Source organism: Helicoverpa armigera, chromosome 5, assembly GCF_030705265.1.
Source record: "Helicoverpa armigera isolate CAAS_96S chromosome 5, ASM3070526v1, whole genome shotgun sequence".
Classification (NCBI taxonomy): Eukaryota; Metazoa; Arthropoda; class Insecta; order Lepidoptera; family Noctuidae; genus Helicoverpa; species Helicoverpa armigera.
In genome coordinates, this window is record NC_087124.1 from 7,668,045 (window position 1) to 7,692,752 (window position 24,708).

Sequence of the window (24,708 nt, forward strand, 5' to 3'; positions counted from 1 at the left end):
GAGGCCCCGCTTTTCCATTTAGGTACGGAAAAAGATATTATATTCAGCATGATAATAATTTTACTGTATTTTTTTCGAATTTTATGAGTACCTAAGAGTTGAGAGCATGAGGTCCAACTACATGAATCTGCGAATTTTTCCTATACTTACCATGACCAACCTTTGTCTATAAGAGAAGACAACAACTATTTAGCTGTTATGGTGTCGTGAATTGAGTAACCTGTATCTTCTTCGTTTCGTAAGAAAATGCTATACATTTGCGATAGCTTAAAATCAAACGGGATATGTGGATTAAATAGATGGGATGATGTTTCTCAACAAAAGAAGTTTAATAAATAGAGTACATTCTATTCAAAATGTAAATGTACAACCACATCGATATTTTATTGGTTAGATTATAAAAATTGGACCACCTGTAAGAAGTCCGCGCAGTAGTGTAACAATATTACAAACAAAAAATCTCTACATAACAGAACTTACAGATATTAGTCAACTTTATTTTATACATACTATAGTACACGATTATTTAACATAATATTTACCTAATATTATATTTATACATTCTATGTATAGAAGATAATAATTTTTCATTTTTTAATAAGTTAATAAAACTATAAAATATCTCTTCAGTTAAAAGTTAGGCATTTATAAGGCTAATGTAGGTATTGGAAACAATATTTGGTGGTTTTAACGGTCTCTTTAAATACAACACGAAGTATGTACCTATGCAATATTATATATATCATTTATAAAAAAAGCACTTTGTACTTGGCTTTAATTTTAAATAAATATTTAAGTTTGATATTTAGATTTCTCTTTCTATCAAAATCTAACTTTACTAATAAAAAGTATAAAAATATAAAATGATGTTACAAAGTCAAGCACAATCAAAATATCGAAAAAGGAATAGGTACTTGAACGTGGATCTAGAATTATAGTAGGTAAGATCGTGGTCGTATCTACTCAATTCAAAATGTGCTGATATTGAATATTCTAATAGCTGTATCTTTTGAGATTCTTATTCCAATTAGTCAGTACTGTAACTCTAGATCCATATTCGTTACATTAACAAAACCTTTTTGGACATGCATATTTTATAAAATTGAAATATGTATGTATAATACTTCGATGAAAAGTAAGATAAAAAAATCACAAAGACCATTATTGTGAATATGGTGTTACAATTTATGGCATGATTTAGATTAGCAGGTTATACAATTTCATAAGTTTAAAATGCAACAAAAAGTAATAATGATAAATATAACACGCACGCACTTGAATTGGATTAGTGCTTTTTAAGAAAAATAAAACAAGATAGAGTTTTATTTATGTTTCTAAGCCTTTTCGATAAAGGTAACTGTCTAGATCAATGAAGTTATGAAAGTACTACTAATGAAATGTAAAACTTATTATCTATTTTGATTGTATTGCATTTCTTTTAATAAATGTAATCTTACTTTCAACAATTGCTTTATGAGTGTATTTAGACGTTTATCGAAAAGACAGCACTCAGGTTTATGTAATGATTGTTTAAACATAGATAAGAAACTGTTGAACTAAAGCTAGAATACAAGAAACCTACTGTTTTGAATGACACTTCAGTTAAAAGCACATGATTTATCAGTTTCTGAAAGCCACTCACTTTTTTTGATACCCAATGTCACGTTTGGCTGTAGTAGGTATTTGTATCATGCATCGCATCAGATAAATTTGGATCATTAACTATGTAACAAAATAATATATGCAAATTGCAAATGATTAGACCATCAAAATATTTAATAGGTGTATAGTATGTTTTTTAACATCGATACACTATTCAAATTGAACTCTGCTAGGGTTGTTACTTGTCAGTATTGATCAGGCTTTCAGAAATCTAGCACTAGTAGGCAAAAATCTGTAACATATATGTATATAATTTAAAGTAGCTGTTTATCTTATAATAGCTTGCATAATTAGCTGCACTAATTTAAACATTAATTGTATTACTAAAAGAGCAAATACTTCATGTGTTTTTGATAAAATTTCATAACCAATGCCTATAATGAACAAATCAATTGTGTGTTACCATCTCATCTCTGGTGCTAGGCGCCTAATCAATTTTCCGTTTAGAACTAATTAGTGATTATATGATTCAAATAACTACCAACACCAATCTTATCCCTGTGACATGAGGCTGTTTTGTAATGAAAAGGCTCTCAGAAACTAACGATTATTTATGGAACACAGCTTGCAAAGTTGTAACAACACTGTACAAACATTTAATATATAATAATGACATGCTACTAGTTAACTACTTTTTCAGAATCATGTGTTACATCTAACGCAATTAGACACCCATCGCGGTATTTCCTCTTTATTTATTTGAGTTACAAAACAAAGTATGTAAACTTTATACCTACGTTTATGGCCTACACTAAAGCATGTCAACAATAAAACTTTCCATTCACTGTTAACACAACAATATCTAAAATATCTAACAACGCAAATAAATAGGTTGAGGGGGCAGGCAATTTTAGATTGAAAGGGCGATACAATTTCAAAGTCAGTACAAAACGGAATGTTTTCTATTGCAATGATTTAATCGAAAGCTTGATAAAAGATTTTATAAAAAAGTGACCGCTTTTAGAATGGAACAAAAATGCACATGTTTGCTGAAAACTATTAAACTCATTTCATTTAACATACGAAAATATAAAATTGGATAGAAATAAATTAATTTTGGCCTCAGTGAAAACAGGTTTTGGCATTTAAAATAAAGACTCATTTTAAAACCTAACTCATGAGTATAATCCAACAATATCTAAGTCGATGGATGAATTTTACTATCCTTAATAATTATAATTTTCTTATAATATTTTATATAATTTCATAAACTATCGGCTGCAAAATAACATTAATGCATTCCTAGCTTCATTACTCTTAATTCTAACTAAATAAATCTTATTTACAATGTCTATCATTTAATTGTTCAATCATTATTAAATACAACATCACCCTATACCCCTCCAAAGAAGGAATTTATCATATAATATATTTTGTCCATAACAACATACAGTTTCATTCGAGTAACTAAGCCGAAGCCGGGTCGGAGTGTCATTCTACGCGAGACGTCTCTGGAAAATTGTCGTCTAAATAGTTCTGCAAGGAGTGCGCCTGGTGGCCCAGGTGACTACTCAAATCGAAACTGTTCTGATCTACGAACGTGTTGTGCACATGGTGAGGCTGCTCACGGAATTGACCAAAAGTCCACGGATCACTTAAATCGTCATTAGGTCTTGAAACACTAGTGTCGAACGATGGTAAACCGGGCCACGTCTGTGGCGACGGCGTGTTGAGCATGGCGGGAATGTTGTCCACTCGAGGAGGCAGCGGAGCCGGCTCCGTGTTGAACGCCGACGCTCCCCACACTAGCGAATCGATGCTCGCGCTTGCGGCGTTACTTAGCTGATTATTAAATCTGTCTATTCCCCAAGAGTTGGGTATTTCCGGTTGCGGTGCACTACTGTGCATCATATCGAGGGTTTTATTTACAGTTCTTCCATAGATGTCTTGCTGTCTGCTTCCCATCGTAGGTCTGGTCGTACCTCTGTCTGGGCTAGGTAAGTGACAATCAGGGCGCATCATTGGGCTGTAGTTACCGACTCCAGGGCTTTTCTTGTTACTATAACTCACATCTACACTTGGTCTGGGAGAATAAGGGCTCTGGTGAATGCGATCTTGTCGTGACATTGGACTATATTGTCCTGGAGTTTTATTAGGATTACTTCTAAGGTTATCACTTTTTAAGCCTATACCTGGGTCTGGACTAGCATGGGTTGATGGATGAGGAGAAAATGGTGGGTGATGTTTGGGCATAGGACTGTAGTTACCGGTGTTCCAAGCACTTGTCTTCTGTAATTCCGGTTTAACAATTTGACTTGTGTCTGGGCTGGGTTGAGCTGAATAGGGACTAGGCTGTGAGGAGTAAGGGCTCGGCTGTGTCGAATACGGACTAGGCTGTGTGGAATAAGGGCTGGGTTGAGCAGGACTCGGTTGAGCGGAATAAGGACTTCTTTGAGAGAATTGACCATCTTGTCGGGGCATCGGACTATTAATAGCATAATTCCAGTTATTAGGATTTTTCATGCTTTCTTGTTTCATACTATGGGTTTCAGGACTAGGTTTATTATCGTGAGAAGTTGTTGGACTGCATTGCTCTATAACTTTACCATGTTTTAATTTAGTGTGACTTTCTAACCTACTTAAAGGACTGGCTTCAGACTTGTGAGTGGGTGTGGTTTTAAACTGTCCAAGATTCCAAGAGTTAGTCTTTATACTTTGATTTAACAACTCTGTCTGGACTTCTGGACTATTTTGTACTTGACTGTCTGGTTTTGGTACTGGACTGAAGTGGGGACTTCCAAGATCTTTGGAGGGATCCGATCTGGGTGTGGAAGAGGAATCTGGTTTTGACTGTGTAGCAGGACTGAGTAGTTTCGGAGTGGAACCTCTTGAGGATCTTTTCCCTTCAGGTACTAAGGCTATCATTTCCTTGCCCTGTTTACCAGATTGCCTTTCAAGTGTTTTACTATCTGGTGATCTTATCGGCGTCTTCTTAGAAGCTGCGGCAGAAGGTGATTCTGAAAAGCTTTTCGGTTCTTGAAATACGGGCGACGAGATAGTGCCTTTAGATGAAGAAGACTCTGTTTTGGTGTCCGATTTATCTGACACGTCTGCGGCTGGTTCTTGTTTTATAGATTCGGACTTGGAATCAGCTGCAGACTTCTTAACACCTTTTTTAGTCTTGACACTTTCCTCGTCTTTTTGATTTTCTTTGGCTTTAATTTTTTCTGGATCTAAGCTATCTTTAAGGTCTTGTATTTCTTTCCCCGTGTACAAGCGTTTCATTCCCCTAGGAAGAGCGCGACATGAACTCAGGTTTATAGACTCAATATGGGGGCACTTTAGAAGGACTTTCTTAATTGGTTCCAAGGACACCGATGAGCCACATAAGTTTAGTATTCTGAAAAGTAAGGACATAGGTAATGAACAACTACGGCAAAGATGCTTTCGACTAACCCTAAAGTCTTAAGGTCATCGTGACGTCATGGCAAACTTTGACATCTGAACTCATATCGTGCGAATACGATATAACTACAGTCGACTCTTGTTAATTAAAACCTGCGATATTTCGAACCTCTCGTTAATTCAAAGCTATCACGAGTTCCCTACAAAATCTCTTTATATTTCGAACTAAATCAATACATTTTTATGCACTTGATAATTCGAACGAAATAAGCATTGCTATATAACAAAACGACGCGTTTATTCGTCCAACACTCGAGAATTCAAAGTTACAGAGAGAAAGAGTCAGAGAGCAGTCTGAGTAGCAGCAATCTGTTTTGAAGAAGTATGACGGAGCTGTTTCGAAAGAATTATTAATTCACATTATGAATACATGTATGCACACAAATGTGTCTTTAAACTTTTGTTATTGTTATAAAATAACATTTAACAAATAATAATTGACCAACACTTAATAATTCGAAGTTTTATTTGTTTTCTCTCACAAATTTCGAACCATTTAATATTTCAAAAACTCGATAATTCGTAATATTTTAAGAGTCCCTCGAGTTTCGAATTAACGAGAGTCGACTGTACCAATGTTGTAAATTGAAGTCGTAGGCATAAACATTATTATAGGAGAGCAGCCAGAATGCTTTGTTAGAATGAATGGTTTCACTTGTTATAGATATCGGCACGAATCTTGAGCTCTGACCTTCACCTGCGCCACCAGAAGTAATTTATTGGGTCCTTTTTGTGGTATGAAGTGAGGCGCTGGGGCGGGCTAAAGCGGTGATTGGCCCGCAGTGCATCGCGTCATAGCCGTCACTCGGGATTGGTTCTTCTCTAATAAATCACTTCTGCGTAGATGTAGGTCAGAGCTCAAGATTCGTGCCGATCACTATACTGATAAGGTGTCAGTTAGCGATCTGATAGTAAAAGTAATCTGCCAGGTAAAGGCTGCTTATAATTTTTGCCAGATATTGCTATCTGAGACCTCCTGATATATGTCCTGATATAGTTCCTGAAGATTCTCAAAGACTTTCAACAGTAACCCCTGAAACTGGCCATCATTGTTACATAGTTGGGAAGTAACTGTGTCGTACCTGAGCTTGCTGTCGGGCGAGTCTGCGAGCGCGGAGACGGCGTCGTCGAGCACGCGGGCGGCGGAGGCCCACGACAGGTCGAGCTCCAGCAGGCTGTGCGACCACTTCTCGCAGATCAGCTCCAGGCACGCGCTGCTTTGACGCGTCACGTTACACCCTGCGGAAGATAGTTCATGATCATTAACTACGTGCTAAGAAAATAGGGTATGTGTGTATTCTGACTGTCATTGAACATTTTCAGCAGTCGTTATGGGCAGTCAGAAGACAGTAAGTCTGACAACCAGTCTTACCCAGGGGTATTGGGTTGCCTGGGCGACTGGGTTGAGGAGGTCAGATAGGGCAGTAGCTCCTTATAAACCGCTGCATCCGATTAGACTGGAAGCAGACCCCAAAACAATTGGGAAAAGGTTCGGGAGATATGATCAGCAAGTGGGCAAATAATTCTTATAATTCTACCCCTCTAAAGCTTGTAACTTCTGATTGTGGAGCGGTCATGCCAGGTGTCAAATGGCAAAGTTCTAAGACATAAACTAACTCTACCTCCAAGGAACAGATGTTGCAGGTCCCAAGCCGGCACCCTGACGAGGCCGGAGTCAGTCAGCCGCTGTAAGCCGCGAAGGTCGAGCAAGCGCAGCCGTGTAGCGCCACGCACGAGCCTGGCCAGCGCGTCGTCGCCGAGCCGGTACTCGCCGACGCCGACCCGCTCCGTCGCCGCCTCGCCCGCTATTGATAGCTCCTCGAGGAGAGGCCAGCCTTTGCATTCCATCTGAGGGGAAAATTAAGGATGAATTAGACTGATAATTAAGATTTGCATGTCAAGATAGCCAATGTACTTGACTCAAGACACTTCTTCAAGCCCCAAGAAATAAGGATGTTATAAAGGACAATGGGCGATTCCGGTCCAAATGTCCACCACGAACGAGACCTATATGGCTAGATAGCCCGTTAAATATAGAACATTTTTTATTATGAAAGTAAAAAAAAATATAATGCCAGAAAAAAGTTATAGCAAAATCAAATACAACATTTTATAGATTTTTCTATTTAATTTTTTCAATTACTTTTAGTGATGTTCGATTTTCGTACTTTCTGTAACTTCTGACAAAATAGAATTGTTCATTATTAGAGAGAAGACACCACCAGTTACATCGAACTTCCTTAGATCCAGGAACCGCTGAGTATATTCAAGCACTTCTGGCGCCTCAATTGGTTAGTGATTCGTACATCCATCGGGCAAAAAATATGGGCTGTTTATATATGTCACCGTAAGATTACAAACATCGTTAGATTACAATCTATCTCGAGAGATTGTAAACTGTCGAATTATTATGAACCGTAACATCTGATTGCAATTTAACGCATTATTTTTCGCTATATTGTAATCTATCGATGAGAAATTGTCAAATTGTCAACTGTCCGAAAGCTCTCCCTGATTGGTCAGTCTTTTTGTAAGATCGACCAATAATCCGTTCTGTTCCCATGGAGTTCCCGTAGAGTTAGGAATGAAATAGAGGTGTCAGTTAAATAAAATAAATGCTCTTCAAAAATTCTTCAAGGATTTATTATTTATTATTTAGAGTATGTAATTAATATTCCTGACATATGGAGAGAACAAATTGTAACGAAATATTTATTCTTCAAACACAAATTGAAATTGGAAACATATTGATTTCTGACACTTACGCGAATATTAGACATTTAAATAAAACTACATTATATTATATTATTTAATCCCGACGTTTAAAACCGACCGCGATAAAATCCGTTAAAGTAGTTTTATTTAAATGAAATTGGAAAATTATAAGAAACTTTTATAAAAATAAAACAAAACAATTAGGTAGTTTGTCTTCAAACACAAATTCATTCCTAACTCTACGGGAACTCCATGGCAACAGAACGGCTGGTCGTGATTGGTCGATCTTACAAAAAGACTGACCAATCAGGGAGAGCTTTCGGACAGTTGACAATTTGACAATTTCTCATCGATAGATTACAATATAGCGAAAAATAATGCGTTAAATTGCAATCAGATATTACGGTTCACAATAATTCGACAGTTTACAATCTCTCGAGATAGATTGTAATCTAACGATGTTTGTAATCTTACGGTGACATATACAAATGTGTCTTACTCATCTTAGTTTTAGATAAAGTGCGGAAATGGAAGTGGAATAAAATAAAAAATAATAATGATAACATACAAAAACTAACGAAAATTAAGAATACATTTTTGGCTATAACTTTTTTTTGGCATTGTTTTTTTTTTTACTTTCTTTGTAAAAGTTACTCTAAATTAAGTGGACTATTTAATTATATAGGTCTCGTTCGTGGTGGACATTTGGACCAAACTTCATACATTCTTGCCCAATCTCCTTTAAAGTTGAAGGCCAGCCCCAAGGAATTGTAAGTTATATTTTAATAATTTCAAGAAATTGTTAGAAGTCTGCTATCGACATTTGGTTGAGAAGTAACTTAATATAAAAAGTTATATCAAAGCAAAAATTTAAATCATGGATCTGCCAAATTTAAAGCTGCTTACAGACATTGTTGGGACTCTATTATTAATACGAATAAGATATTAAAATTTGCGTATGTTTATTAGTGAAATGTTACATTATAGATATATTCATTCATGTACATTTGCGAACTAACCTGTTGCGACGTGGTAGCATTAGCAAGCACCAGTTGTGAGTTAGCGGCACGGAACACTCGCATCTTGGGACAGCCTTTCTGCAGCGCCTCTAAAGGCACGGCGGCCGGGTGCGACGCCGCCAGCGTCCCCGAGATATCTAGCACTTCTAAGTTGCTGCAGTATGTCTGGAAATGTATAGAAAACATGAATATTTTATTGTATTTAGGGATCTCTAAAGGACGAGCCTTTTAGCCAAGAGCTTTCCGCGTTCCAAGGTAAGCGGACACTTGGCACACTCTGTCTGAGATCTTTCATATCTCCATGTAAAATGACATAATCTATATTTACTACTATCTAGACTTTTACCAGTCTAACCACGAAAGGGTTTCATACAAATAATAAAAATATTCACATTTATAACATTCGCTGGTAACCTTATGGTTCTTTGTTTCCAAAAAGAAAACTTGTTTGCTTATATAGGAGGAAAAGATGATATATTGAATTAATCACAAGATCGAATTAAAATTACTCGAGAGTTAAAACTATCACGATGACTAAGCAAAAACCATACCCTAATTTGAGTTTCAGCAATCATAATTTCGCGGAATTTTTAAATTGATTCATGAAGCGTTGAACTGCTGTCATAAAAAGTCGTAATGAACTTCATACAATGGTTACACGTGATATGGTGACTCACTAAAGCTCGACGTATCGACCTGTCGATGTATTGGCGCCATTTATGCTGACGTCATTACGTGTCCTTTGTAATGTCTCCTAATCCATATTAGTAGTGTTTTGTTAGAGACCTAATATTGATAACTAACTGTTTCCTCGAGGTACCATTCGCGTCCTTCTTCCCGTAACCGGATAAAATATAGCCTATGTTACTCTGGGATTGTGTAGCTTCCCAACAGTGAAAGAATTTTTCAAATCGATCACAAAGTCGTGCGCGGGAATTTACGGGAGGTCTATGTGCCAGGCATTTTGAGATCAGTCGTTTTGGAAGCTAGTTTACAAATAAACAACGTTGTCTCTATATCATATTAGTATAGAAGTGTATATTTTCATAATCTTCATTTTGTAGTAGGTAATTTAACTCTTATCTACGTTTAAACATACCGCTATTGACTGCAGTATCTGCGGCATTGCTATGAACTTGTTGTTAGCCAGCATGAGATGCGTGAGTCGTGCGCCGAAGTTCTCCGTAATGCGCGTCATGGAGGCAGCTGACATGCATGTACTAGAACCGCCCGTTTCAGACTGCAACAATAGAAGATATAAGCTTAGTGTAAAAAATGTATTTGTTCAGTAGCAACTAGGATGTTAATTCGAGTGGTTAGGTCAGGCAATAGTTGTGGGTTGCATGACAATCATTAAAATACGGAGAGACACCCCCATTAAAAATGAATGTAAATAAACATGTTAATCTATTACAGGGATTCACTTTAGTAGCCCTTTGACAGCTTCAAGTATGATTTCTACATGAACAAATAAATATTGCTTTAAATTTTTCTAAGCTTTCGTCTTTCGGCCTTGCTGATAAGGCACTTCATTAAAAAAAAAAACCGTCAACCAACAAATCCCCTTTCATTTTTTATTTGATTTTGCTGTTCAAGAGTATCATCGCGATAGCTTAACCAACTCATTTGCTTTCACAATATAAGTTACAAAAACATACCGTGAGCGACAAATCGATCCTCTGCAGCTTAGGCAGAGCCTGCATGAGGTCGAACAGCTGTTCGGACGTGATGCGGCTCCAGCCGGCCACGCTGAGTTCCACCAGTTGAGGACAGTAGTCCGCCACGCAAGCCAGCACCCACGACACGTTACTCACTTTCCACTGAGCTGGAGGCAATACAAATATTGTTATTACTTAATTCTGTAACTATAAGTTTTTGTTTTTTGAGATAGAGGAAGAGGAGGATAGAGGATCATTAAAATCTCATCATCTTCCGAGCTTTTTCCCAACTATTTTGGGGTCGGCTTCCAGTCTAACCCGATGCAGCTGAGTGAAACCTTTACTCTTAAATTAAGAAAAGCTTCGTAAAAAACTCTTTTGTATTTTTTTGGTTAGCAACTAGCAACAAGATTGTCTTACGTCATAAGCACTATCAAGAAGTAAACATAATATTCTTAAGAAGTTCCGTGTGTCTACTAGAGTACGATTGCAGGTGCTTTTTGCGAAGGACCATATAACAATTTTAGACAGACAAGTCGGACAAAATATAAAACTTTTGCAAACCGCCTCTCGAATTTCCTGTTATGAATTGTTCACTTACCAATATTTAAGCTTTGACATTGTGACAACCGGTTTTCCAGGAGCCACACGAGTTTATAATCCGTTTTACATTTTTCACTAGTGTATTGCGCAAGGTCTACATTCTTCCACAATTCTGGTCTGCAGCTTACACTGTGCCATAACCTACATACTCTACCAATTCTGAAATTAAAAGTTCAATTGTTAGGTAAGAATTTACGTGACGAACGCATGTTAAATTAAAAGTTTGAAGAGTCAAGTTTACCTGATCACAGAAGGCAATGTGCCCTGAGAGGCCACAACATATTCAAATATCTTTAATAGAATTTCCTTAGGCATAGAATGTCCCCAAGGACTTTGTGGTCCAGTATCTTTACTTTCAGCTCCACTAATCCTAGTTCTTTCAGTCTTTTCACTTTTCTCTGTAAAATAAATATAATTAGTAGAAAGACAAATAATTGAGTTTGCTGTTACATCATCAAAAAAACACGTTAGGTGCTTGTAAAAGTATTAGGTATCCATGGAAGTTTAACTATGTCAAAATAAGCTGCAATTTATTGTTTGCCTAAGTTTCGTACATAAGGATAACAAGGAGCTAAAGTTATTAGGACTAGAAATATATGCATGTGGCTATAATGTACAAAGGCTATGTTATCTTGTTATCTCTTGGAGCTTATCAAACTACAAACATAAAAGGCAGCTCAGCCAGGGTACATTTCTAGGGTACAAGGCATTGAATGTTGTGGTGTGATTTGAGAATTATTGTATCGAAAGGTCATCACTGCATAGTATAAAACAAAGTCGCTTTTTCTGTTCCTGCATACCTATGTCCCTGTGTTCCGATTGATGCAGTTTTTTTAATAGATAGAGTGATGGAAGAGGAAGGTTTATGGCGCCGTCCTAATTGGCAGCGATCGCGCGATGGCGCGATGCGATTTTCATCTAAGACGTCGTCCCAATTGACAGCGATCGCACGATGACACGATGCGTTCTCGTCATGCGATGAGTTCAAACATACAGATTTCATCAGAGTGTCCTATTTGAACCTCGGAACCTCGCAAGTGAGATGAAAAACGCCATCGCGCGATCGCCATCGCGCGATCGCTGCCAATTAGGACAACGCCTATCTGTATAATAACATCCATTAAATATTGGGGAAATACTGTTATCCCGCGAAAAGTCGGGGTGGTCGCTAGTTATGAAGATAAATAAAAGTTAGTATGGTGATACTTACTTTGCTTACTTTTAGAACTGGTTGATTTCTTAGGCTTAGGAGTCTTGGGTCGCGGGTGGCGGGGCTTGGGCGCTGCGACGCTCATGGCGGCGGCAGTGTCCCCGCGAGACGGGTCGTACTCCTCACCAGAGCTCACGCTAGCCGGCGATGCCGCCCGCTTCTTCTTAGACTTCCTTTGACCAATATCGGCAACCGAGGTTGGCGTTGGTGTTACCTGTAAAATTTTATTTATATCAAATATGGTTTTAATAGTTTCCTTATCCAGTGATAATATTAAGTTGTGTATTACAGGTCTTTGATAAATCCGATCCATGACCCAATAAAAAAATAAAGCAGGACAGATAAACCCAGGCAGTAAATATTAAAAACTAGTAATAGGTATTACATAACTATATGAAAACACTCCTTTTGGAATATGGATGGCGATATGAGGACCACAGTGTCTATACCACCACACTGTAATCTATATGCCTGCTTTTCCCATTTTTGAATATATAGCTAAGATGGTATGTACTTTAGCATAGGAATTAAACAAGATATGACACTGATATCAGATGCTTATCATGTGCTTCTTATTTATATAGAACATAAAATGTAAAAATATAATTAGATCATTGGGTATATTTTTAAAAGGCACCATCACCCAAAGAATTTATATATTAAGATAACTGCTGAATTTTAAATTTTCCATAATACAGGTCCACTTCCAGGTCAAAGGGAAATTGATAATTTTGTAAGTTGATTAGCTTGTTTACTACAGATCTTATCAATAAAACTTGCGCCTTTCAAACCATCTTAATTGGGTACCTACTATAGCATGTCAATAGCAATCTGGTTAAAGACCAATTCTATTAATTATTTTAAATATGAAAGCTTTATTATGCATATGAACAAAAATCTCATTGATTTAATTTATAGTTTTTGGTAAAATTATTTGGCATTAAGTTACAGTTTGTCAACATTAGAAAAATAATAAGAATCCATTCATTTTCATCAACTCCTGAGCCTTTTCCCAATTACGTTGGGATTTCCTTCCAGTCTAACCAGATGCAGCTGAGTACCAGTGTTTTACAAGGTATGGTATGTATGTATCACAGTAAAAAGAACCCATTGTTTTGTGTGTATAACAAACTCTTAGGTACAAGAGCACAGTTATCATTAAAACTTTCTCTATTCAAATATTTCATTAATTAACCATAGCCACATTCCAACAAATGTGCACTTCTATCACTACAGTAATATGCATTAATTAATTTTTTTACAATAATAGAAGTTCATCATTTGGAATCAAAGTGAAATATATACTTTTTGTGTTCTGTGTTAATTTTATATTGCATTAAGATGTCTGGTGGCTATTTCCTCTGAAAATACTAACCTTGAGTGATAAGTATTTGCTATTTTATAAATGCTGCAATAATACTTAATAACTATATCAGACACATAAAGATAGTAGTAAACACCCAGACTATTTAATTAGGGTCACCAAGTTTCTGATTGGTGTCTTTTATATCACCTACATTTCTTTGTTTGTTTACATCACAATTTATCAATACTTATTTGAAAAATTATGCAGATCGGCAAAAGAGCTTTTCAGAGTACATATTATACAAGTCTTTGGTTGGAAAAAATACCCTTTTGGTTGAAAAAGGAACAGACCAAGATCAAAGTAAATCAGTCAGCTGTTTATGTTTACTATTGGAATTGCAATAACAAGAAGTCGCTCATATAGTTTTCAGTTCCATATAGAACCTATATGATAAACTGCACTGGAACTCCTATATTATAGGAGCTTCTCTCACTGATAAAGAACACATAAATGTTTAAAGACTATTTTCTTTCAACATAATAAAATTGTATGTCAACTTTTAGGAACCTCCTTACATAATAGAACATTATTTTGTAATCTGTATTTCGTATAGCTATATCCAAAACAAGTTGTAGCAACACAAACAAGTTCAGTTCAGAATGGAAAGTGAAGATATCAGTGAACATTTTGCTACTCTTACATTCAATGCATTGTTGTGAGCAATAACAGCTCATGTACATATTGATTGGATAGATTGTAACCATTATTGATATTACAGGATTTTACTTTGTTATGTTAAAACAATATTTGAGAAATGAAAATAGTATTTTAAGACTCTTTATGCACATTTACATGCAAAAATAATCTTATGTTGTTGCACTTGATGTCATTATTTCAGGTAACAAACTGTAAATTTCCCAGTTGAAGGTTTGTTTCATAAATAAAGCAAGTACTCACAGTTTCATGAACACTTGTCCTCCTAATCTTAATCTTCATAGAGTTAGTATCCACTATCTGGCTTCGATATGTGGGTGTGCACTCAGACTTCTTGGATTTCTTTTTACTACGAGAACTGCGAATGTCCAACATAGACCTTGGCTTGCCACTACACGGTATAACTGCATGAGTTCTATGCTCTCGAGAGTCCTTTTTACTCTTTTTTGTTGATAATTGACTAAGTTCATGACTGTATGGTTTGCCACTTTGCCGTGGCATTGTATTTAACGGTAACTTTGAATTGCGCTTGAGCTGTTCATCTTCTGAACTTTCACTTTCTTCGGCTTCATCTTCATCTTCCACTTCTTCTTCTTCCTCCTCCTCCTCCTCCTGCACCTCCTCGTTGTCGTCTTCATCCTCCTGACACTCACTACTACTCACTAAATTCAAGTTTTTACCACCTTTCACTTGTGACACAACACTATGTTTAGAATGCGTTCTATATGATGAATCTTTTGATGAGTCTTTTCTCCTTTTACTTTTTGGAGGAAGACAACCGTTAACGGTTGCGGATTGAGAACTCTGTCGGGAGTGGTGCTTGTGCTTTCTGTGGCGAGGCCGCGTAGGACACGGCAGAGCCCCATTAGCTACTTGCGCTTTATGACTGGCTATTTCGTCTATGCTCTGTTCAAAATCAGTCTCCAGCTTGACACCAGAGACTGACTCGACATCCTCTTGGTCGGAGTCAGCACCAGACTCACCAGTCGCCAGCTTAGGTAGACGAACCTCCGGGAAGAGGTCCTTGCGGACGGTGAGCCTTGCGGCCTCGTAACCGCCGTTCACGGGACTTGATCGATCAGACATGCCGCCCGCCTCCCGCCGCCCTCGCGTACCACTTCTACAAACCACTCACCTGTCCGCGAGGTAAACAATCAGTTTGACACATCACATTTTCACTTTTGTGACCAAGCAATTCACCGATCGTTATGCGATGGCATGAAAAGGTAAATGATTGTCGATAATCGACGTGCAAATCATTATAATTACTTCAGTTTACACTTCTTGTGAGTCCCAAACATCTTTTTTTCTTCACATATTCGCATTTTAGGTCATCCATGTTCATGTAACGTTGTGATTGCGAAAAACAAAGTACAGATCATTTTCGCGGACACTTGTACTTGAATATTTGGTGATGACACATAAAATATACGATTTTGGAAAGTATGGACATAATATACACTTAATTTTGATTATTTTCGTTCACTACGAGTTGATGAAAACTGTTGACCTTGTTTAGAAGCTTATTATGTTTCAAATTTTAATCAACAGATGCAGACATTGTCACAAAAAAAGTTGTACTTGTTTAAACGCAGTAACCTTGGAGCAACGTTTACTTCGGAGAGTTAATAAATGATATACTTGTATAATCCAATATTATATTATTTTGACCCTTGTTTCTTAGTTGTTATATTTTTTGAAACTATTTTATTGATTAATTCTTTAAAAAAATAGGGAAATTAGCGTAGTCGTTCCTATAATATTCATAATATTACCTCTTTTCAAGCATAATAGTAAATGTCAAATGGCTGTGTTTTCTATGGCATTGCTAAATGTTTTTCAAGATATTTCAAAGATGGCAGCACTTGTAAAATTTACAGAAATTCAATACCTACGCAAAGATTTTGTTGTTTTTTAATGTTGCTTCTCTTTCTCTCAAAACCTATACGATAATGCCTGTAGTAGAAATAAGTTACATTCGTTGTATCTAAAATGATATTGTTTAGCTACATTGTTTAGAATTCATTGAAAAACTCAGAAATGTTGAAGTGTGGGCGATTTGTGACGACGTGTGTGTTCAATGTATTGTGTGTGACGTTCATCAATAGTGATAATGATAACCTACACGGTCTTTCTGTAGCAGAGTACATAACGGGTGAGTCATATTTATATTTATTACATTTGCTATATACATATCGATGATCTCATACATAAAATTTGTATACCTACTTGCATACTTCATTGCTATGCTTAATGTTTCGCCAACAACATTTACTTCATACTTAGCTGAAATTTGTGATTCCACAATTTTTAGATTCTAAATTAATAAATATTCTGTTCTACATAGGTATAATGTTACAATAGTTAAGTATTTTATTAAAAATCATGTGTTTTATAAAATAACGCCTATTTAACAATAATTAAAATTTTGTTTAATGAGTGTAAGGGCTGATTTTTCAATCATCAGTTAACTTCTATCTGAGGAATAAAAATGGTGGTTTGACATATTTTCCATACAAAAGCTGTCAAAACGTTAAAAATATTCCTCAGATAGAAGATATCTGGCGATTGAAAAATCAGCACTTAGTGTGATTATTACATCTAGGCCCCTTTATTTCGAACATTATGTACTTTTCTTTGTACTTAAATTATAGGTAAAAATTGATAACTTTCCATTGTTTAGGTAAACGTATGTGTAGAAGACTATTGTTTTTAGAATTTGAATACTTCTATCGTTAGGTTAAATTAGAACTATTAATTTGTAGTGAAGTAGGTAACGTATCTGTCAATTTTATAAACTTATAAAGTACCTACCTCCCTAATTCTTTTCTAATGATCCTAAGTAGGTACCTACCTAATTAGCAATTACGCAAATAAAGTATGCCCTTTTCAGGATCTCGTCAGTTTTAAGACTTCTGTTCCCAAAAATGCAAAACAGCATCCGTTACTAAGACGTCTCTGTCCGTTTATCACCAGGCTCTGTCTCATGAACCGTTATAGATAGGCAGTTGAAATTTAAATAACTTTGGGGCTAAGCTATCACGGTTAATGAGAAACAGCTTAGTGACACCAATTTGAGTTTTATTTCGCGAAAAAACTAAGTAATCCCTAGCCCTTTCCATCAATTATCGTAACTCCACTCGTATCACTATACCTACTTTCATTTGCGTTGCGTAAAACATCCCGGGAAAGCAAAGGCTAACAAACAAAGTTAGTTTCAGTTTGTCGGCATGATTTAGAACTCAAGTTTTGAAATTCTCCTCCTCAAATTGGCCAAGAATTTTCGGTTACGTACGGTGGAAAACTTATGAAACAGTACAAAAGCTGTCGCTCAGAACTTCAAGTAATGGTGCATAGGTTCTTTGGCAAATGAAAATGAAAAAGAACTACATGCCTTTAAAAATAGGCCAATACATAAGAACAAAAACCTCTCGCCAGCCCCATGGTGTTATCAGCGGGAGGAGTTTTAGCGGAGCCTCGCGTCCGAAGTATCGTGTGGTATCCTCAGAAAAGAACAGAAGGCATTAAAAATCGACCCCCTATGTATAACTAATCAGCAACCGTGTCTGTGTGTATAACTAGGTCCCCATTCGATTCCTGAATCTGATCAGATTCATATCCTACCCTGGCAACCCTACTGTTATTCAGTGGTAACAAGATTAAGATATACATTCAAAGTTCTCTTGGGAAAATATGGTTCATATTTTGGTGTAAAGATCTCGTCAATACAAATTAATTGAGCCCAATCACTTCATAGTATATGGATACCGAGTTCCCTTAATTTTCTGTCCAAACCTTCACGATCAAAAGGACTCATCCGATATACTCAAGAATATCGAGTTTCTACACAATGCGAGCCTACAAAGAGTCGCCCTCGATTTCTCGTCAGATCCTATAGGGCCAAGATCCGAGTATCTTTCATATCTCTTCTTCTTCCCCCGTCCCTGTTCCCGTTATCATAGGTTGGGTCTCCTGACACTACGGCGCCAGGTTGGACTAACCTGGGTTGTTAGTTTTGGCAATTGGGCTTTTTTAAGGTCTCTTTCGTTGTTTGACTACCAGGTCAATGGCCAATTCCTCCAAATGGCCGGGTCAATGGAGTATCTTTCATATAAACACAGAATTTTTCAAATCGGTCCAGGCGTCTTCAGAAAAAAAAACGGATGACTTGAGAACCATATCCTTTTTTTCGAAGTCGTTTAAAAATTGTCGCAAGAATGAAATAAAAACTCAGCGATAAAAATGTGATAGTTATTGATCATGGGGATGATTTCTGATAGATATATGATTGTATTCTAACCTTTTCTCAACTATGTTGCGATCGGCACGTCTCATCTACATCGGATGCAGCTGAGTACTCTGCTGACCTCATCAACCCAGTTACCCGGGCAATCGGATACCCCATACTAAGATTGGTTGCCAGAACTTTCTGGCTCTTAACTTCTGGAATTACTGACAAAAATGTTCCAATGACTACTTCCGATACTATGGTCACCTATTCAAGGAACGACCGCACCATCGCTTAGCGTTGTGCCTTGCCCATCAATTTCCGTGAATCTGAAATCTATAGATTATGAGAATAATTGCTGAAATTATTGTTGTTATATTTTAAACTTGTTCTTTTTGTTTCAGGTCACCTATGTGTTCTGGGTGCAGCCTTGCAATCGTCGGCATAGGCGAAGTACTTTAATTTGAAACCCCACACGACGGTATCGTATTAAATAGCAACCTCAAGTGATCAGGTGTCAGGCAGGCAGGTTGTGAGGGTTCTGTATGTACATTGTGATGTCAGTGTGGTAGTGACGGTGTAGTGGGTGGTGGTGAGGTGACGGGCGAGGTGGCGAGGTGGCGCGACTCGCAAGTGATGCCCATCGCGGTGATGCAGAGGCATGGTAGACGCGGCTGCGGAGCGCCGGGCCGCCGCCGCCGCCGCGCGCTGCGATGCTACCTCCAGCCTCACCAAGTGAGTATACATTCAAGTAGTAGACTAGTAATATTTATTATTAAGCGAATTAATCAAACAGTCAAGAACGTATACTTCTCTTCATATTTACCGTTATCAAATTCCTGCATATTTTGCGTTACTATCCGCAAAACCGCTAAGCTTTTTTATTGAAGTTACTTATGAAGTCTACTCAGAGCTCAGAGAAACTCATATTTACTATCTATTTCAATCGTGAAAATGACAAATATGCTTTTCCTTGGTGGTCAAACGAATATTCAATCCCTATTTGCTATGTCTCCTTCAGTGTACCTAGAAACTAGTAATAGGCTAACTAGGTTTTCGGAACTGGAATAATAAAGATGTTATCTAGAATATGGATGTTACTTTTTATGGCAATTATTCATTCAGATACAAACGCTACCAAATATTAAACGAGTTACATTCGAGACAAACAAAATATTCTTGGCAGTAAAATAAGAGTTTAATTGATTGATTACTATTCAGTTCGTATGTCAAGCCATCATTATTGACCGTTGGCATCCCGCCGCTGACCCCGATGCTCTGCAATCATTTTATTGAGCTCACATTATTGGCAATGGCCTGTCAATAAGTTGATCTTTATAGTATTTGTATTACCTTATAGCACGTTGCTAATTGTGCTAAAGTATGTATCATATAACACACTCTAAAAATAAATTAGTTCTAGATTCTTGAGCTCGCTCTGGGACTTGATTATCTTCCTCAGTATTCGTGTTATGTCCCCCATCCATAATTGTAAATGTTTGATTGTATTTTGTGCAAGGCAACTTTGCCTTTATGGCGGACTTTTAGAGGAATAATGAGGTATTGCTGCAATTTTTATTTTGTCGCTTGCTGGCGATGGCTTCTCGTTGTAAGCTGTAATAATATGGGTTTTAGTGTAACAAATTGTTTGATTGGGTGTAAGCCGAGCTGGGCACGCAACTCGAAAGTTGGTTGGTTAATGAGAGCACCGATACGTCTCGTCAAGTCGTCACGGCACCGCGTTATCAGGGCCGTGGGCGACTATGTGTGCCATATTGACTACGCAGCGATTTGCGAATGTGTGCGTCCATAGTAGCGCTTCCAGGAAACGCGAGTAGGTTTCTCGGAACCGATTCACTGTCGCGCACGTTTTCAGCAATGAATGGCTTAGCAAACAGTCTTCACGAACAACCGCATTTCACTTTATAAAAATAATTATTAACACAACGATTGCAGCGCTATCTTATCGGCCGGCATGGCCCCATTCTTAACGCGTTGGCATAAAGACTACATCCAAAGCATTTACTTATATTTTAATTGTCCCGTGCAACAAGCACAAAACGGTCAACTTATTAGATCACTGAGTAAACAATAATTTAGACGTTTCGTTACTTACTATTCTGTACTTTTAAACTTGATTACCAGACAAAGGTAAGCTCTTGTTTTCCTTACCATGCAATGCAGATAGATTCATGACAGATACCCTTAAAACTATTCAGCAAACAGCAGTTATACGTAAGTGGAAGATAAAATGATCTCCTTTTTATCCTCTTATTTGAACAGGGAGTGAAAATTTGATTGCATACAAAACCATAAAGGGAGCTACGTCGCATGGGCAGCTATAGGTGTGTTAATGTAAAGTATATTCACTTGTGTGTGTCCTGTGGATACGTCAACTGCATTTTCGATTCAATTATTTCTTTGACGCAATTATAATTGTTTGCAAAATCAGAAAACGTACTTAGATTAGAATAACGTAAATTTTCCGACTGGGACTCAACCGATTCCTACCGTATAAGACATTTTTTTTTTCACTGTTCTTTTGTTGTGTTGTTAGTCGGTCGTGTTGCATGTGTTTTGTTTACATGAGGTTACAAGGTTCATTTTGAATGCAGATTAATTAAAATGCTTCACAAGCTAAAGAAAAAGGCATGGGTGCATGATCTGATGGCGTCATTAAATCACGAGTGACCTGTGAGGATGTTTCCCACGCAACGCAGCTGAATTGGCATAGCTAGCGTTATGATTACATTGAGTGAATTGGGCTGGAAAATAAGTTTAAAAACTAGGTAAGGTATATGAAAAACTTAAATACGTGACACACAAAAAGCCACAGAAAGGTAATATTATTATAATTTGAGAAAACCCCACGCCCTCTCACTTTAAGCAGAAATATTGTGTACCAGTTGACACATCTTAAAATTTTCCTTCTAAAAACCATCACCATTTACCTCATTATTAGTACTATGGGAGTAGTTGAAGTATACATACATAACATTTTCGACTAAAAATTGCATTCAAATTAGTGCTTTCGTTTCAGTCCTATAAATAATGCTACTGAAAGATGACATATGCACCTGCATGTAAAACTTATAGTGTAGTATTTCCTTTGTGGGAATATTAGTTAACTGCACCACCGACTTAAATATACATATGTCGCCTCTCGTTGTAGAAATATGTAGGTGAATTCAAGTGTGTTATACATGCATAATTATATCTGTGCTACAGGTTTATAAACCGTAGTTTTTATTTATTTTATAATTTAGGTACACGTTGTTAACAACAATTAGAAATGGGCATAATATGTACAATTGAGTCAAAATCTAAATAAATAATCATTTATTCAGACTTATCTGTAAAACAGCACTACGAATGTTAGAAATTTACAAAAGACAGCCCCCAAAACGCCCACCCTTCACCACTTCCTATGTGTTTTTGCTGGGAAGAAGTGGCGCAATAAACTCCTCAGCAACACATGTCTGTCTATAGGTTAGAAGAACCTTTCAACAATAAATTTCTATGGGTTCCAGCAGAAAATCGCCTCCGCCGCCGCCACAGTGTGCGACAGTTAAAATAAATGTCTTGGTAAACTCAGAGATATTTTCTTGTTTCAGCAAAGGGAAATTGCCCATGGGCTTTGCTTGCTTCAGCATGTAGGTATGGGAAATGCGCGACATGACCGACCATATCTTTTTATTGTTCAGATTTCTAACAGCTTAAGGGGACTGATCTCAGTAGATACGGTTATAATATTGACTATTATAACAATTAGACGGATCAGTCAGATGGATGGATAACGAAAGAATTTTATGACATTTTCTTTCCTTTTTCCTTAGAGGTCTATAGGCAAAAACAAAGCATAAATACTTAAAAATAGCCTTTGCCTAAAATAAATGTAATAAAGCAACTTTATGGAAGTTTTATAGTTAACAGTATTTCCTGTTTCTAAAACCGTTCCACTTATATTAAGCGAGTACATTTGAGGTAAACCTAAATGTTCTATATTATCTTTTAATATAAAACGTATGTTGTCGTCAGCAGTGCTGCACTCAGTAGGGCTTGCTTCTGCGCTGAAAAGGCGGCCATCTGAACTTGTAAATGGATTGTCTTTGTCGGGTTGGCATGGCTGGTCGGTGCCGTTGTTGAATGCCGACCGCTTCACTTGCTAATTCGGTCGGTGACGAGGCGAGGGGCCGCGGTCGGTAGCGGGGCGGGGACTATTTTCGTCTGGCGGCCACGTTTGGAAAAGGCGCGGTGACGTCACGTTCTTCCATAGCGATGATGCCATCAGGCGCCCGCGACACGCACTGGTCGACTTGCCAAAATATAGCAGCGTGCTCCCCGCGATGCTCTGCGATCAACTTTATTTTGGTCATTGTCCGACAACGGATGTTGTGTCAGTGCCTTGAGCAATGCATCTGCGTTCTTTTGATTGATGATTGTTTACTTGAATAATGAAAAAATAAGAATGTGTAGGAGGTGATAGCCTTGGCTGCTGTCAATGTCAGTTTAGCAAATTGTAATCCAGACAAAAGAAAATTAAGCTTGCATAACTCATGCTTTCCATAAACACGTCAATTTAGTTTTGTTCAACTCAATTAATTTTTAAATACGCGTTTTCTCTACTCTCTCGTAATCTCTACCTAGGTTTTGAGTACTTTTTTGTATCAACTATTATAAGTACCCAGAACCAACAAATATTTACATTTGCCAGAGCCATACAGTATACATTATAAAAGACGCAGTAGTATCTTATCAGGCAATTAATTCCTACTTATTTGTTGTCTAGTTTCGTAGTTTTATTTCAATATTTATTTTGTAAAATTGCCAAACGAGATACGAGTACGAGATTTTGTAAAAAACAACTCATTTTTTCATAAGTGATTAATATTATATAAGTTCCGTATAGTGAAGAGCTCCTGGGTAAGACAAAGCTGAGCGGAACAATCGATCTTAGGGTTGAGCAACGCTTAGCGTGGTCGCTCCGTTGATGGGTGACCATCTTGTCATTACGAGCGACGCTGTCATTTAAACATCTTTGGCAGTCCTTACCGATAGTCAGAAGCCAGGAAATCTAAAAACCAGTCTTACTTAGGGGTTGTCCTGTTAACTGGGTTGAGGAGGTCAGATAGGCAGGCAGTCGCTCCAAACTCGCCTAGTAGTTTGGCAGGATAAGGATATTGCCTATTATTATTAGGCTCTGAAGTAGAGCACAAAAAAACAATACCAATTATGCTTTAAGAGCGGTCATTTCTTGTATTTGTCTCTCAATTGTGTATAATTGCATATTGCATATATCGACGGCTCCTAAGTATACTGAGTCAACTAACAAATTTTGCGGATTGCACATTTTTGTGTATTAACACAAATAACAATAAGAATATTGTAAATACACAACAAAAAAGCAATTCGCAAAATTTGTTAGTTGACTCAGTATACTTAGGAGCCGTCGATATATAACACAAATATTATTCATTTAATTATGGTATAGAACTTGTTAGACCCTTTTCGTTTATCACATGATATATACAATTTATTTATACATATGTTATGGACCATGTGATTAATTCGGGCATTATTTATAATGCCCGAGCATTATGAATAATGTCTAGTTTTATCGGGCCAAGTGATTAATAACTATCTTAACTTCATTATTTATCACATTGCACGGGCATTATTATATTGCTACATGACAGTTGGGCAATTTGATAAAAAGCTATATTTTACGCGGTGATATTTTCATTTGGCTTGGAGAAGATGTTAATTATGCCAAATAATAAGTCTAATTGCTTAAACTTTAGTTTATTTTGTTTTGTAATAAATAAATAATTTCTATAAAACAAATATATGTTGTAAAATTTTTGTTTTTCAATTACACTTTATGTTACATTTAAATATGACTTTCCTTAACTTTTAAATGCAAAACTAGTAAATTTTTAAGGCAGAAGTCCTCCATAATTAATCCAAATCATGAGGCTGATTATTTAAGTGGTTTGATATTTTCATCATCTCAGCCATAGACGTCCACTGCTGAACATAGGCCTCCCCCTTAGATCTCCACAGATACCTGTTGGAGGCGACCTGCATCCAGCGTCTTCCGACGACCTTTATCAGGTCGTCTGTCCACCTTGTAGGTAGACGTCCTACGCTGCGTTAGTCTAGCTTGTTAGTCTGTGGTCTCAAATCCA

At 37.1% G+C, this 24,708-nt stretch overlaps 2 protein-coding genes across 5 annotated transcripts in view; one reads left to right on the forward strand and one right to left on the reverse strand.

The window, feature by feature from the left end:
• Nucleotides 1–305: 305 nt before the first annotated feature.
• Nucleotides 306–15,901, reverse strand: LOC110373642 (uncharacterized). Its single transcript, XM_021331006.3, has 10 exons — nt 14,536–15,901; nt 12,273–12,486; nt 11,304–11,460; nt 11,061–11,221; nt 10,460–10,626; nt 9,901–10,041; nt 8,802–8,966; nt 6,690–6,915; nt 6,150–6,306; nt 306–5,002 (listed from the first exon to the last, which is right to left on the reverse strand). The coding sequence occupies exons 1-10, from the start codon at nt 15,376–15,378 to the stop codon at nt 3,094–3,096; spliced, it is 4,140 nt and encodes a 1,379-aa protein (XP_021186681.3). The 5' UTR covers nt 15,379–15,901; the 3' UTR covers nt 306–3,093.
• A 248-nt stretch (nt 15,902–16,149) lies between these two features.
• Nucleotides 16,150–24,708, forward strand: part of LOC110370032 (uncharacterized) — a 45,278-nt gene continuing 36,719 nt past the window's right edge. Inside the window, exons 1-2 of one of the 4 annotated variants that reach the window (XM_049842564.2) lie at nt 16,150–16,447; nt 18,925–19,255. Coding sequence is in view for 1 of the 4 variants with exons in the window: in XM_021325801.3 (XP_021181476.3) it covers nt 19,182–19,255 (74 nt within the window). In the remaining 3 variants the exon portion in view is untranslated. The remainder of the gene's footprint in view (nt 16,448–18,924; nt 19,256–24,708) is intronic. The other 3 variants (XM_021325801.3, XM_049842567.2, XM_021325810.3) reach the window with 3 other exon arrangements.

Bases quoted from the DNA above. Each gene is read 5' to 3' on its own strand.
- LOC110373642 (XM_021331006.3), bottom strand. From the start codon at position 15,378: ATGTCTGATCGATCAAGTCCCGTGAACGGCGGTTACGAGGCCGCAAGG. The intron at 10,627-11,060 runs GTAAGTGAACAA...TATTGCCTCCAG, and splicing joins ATGTCAAAGCTTAAATATTG to CTCAGTGGAAAGTGAGTAAC. The intron at 6,916-8,801 runs GTTAGTTCGCAA...TTTTCCCCTCAG, and splicing joins ATGCTACCACGTCGCAACAG to ATGGAATGCAAAGGCTGGCC.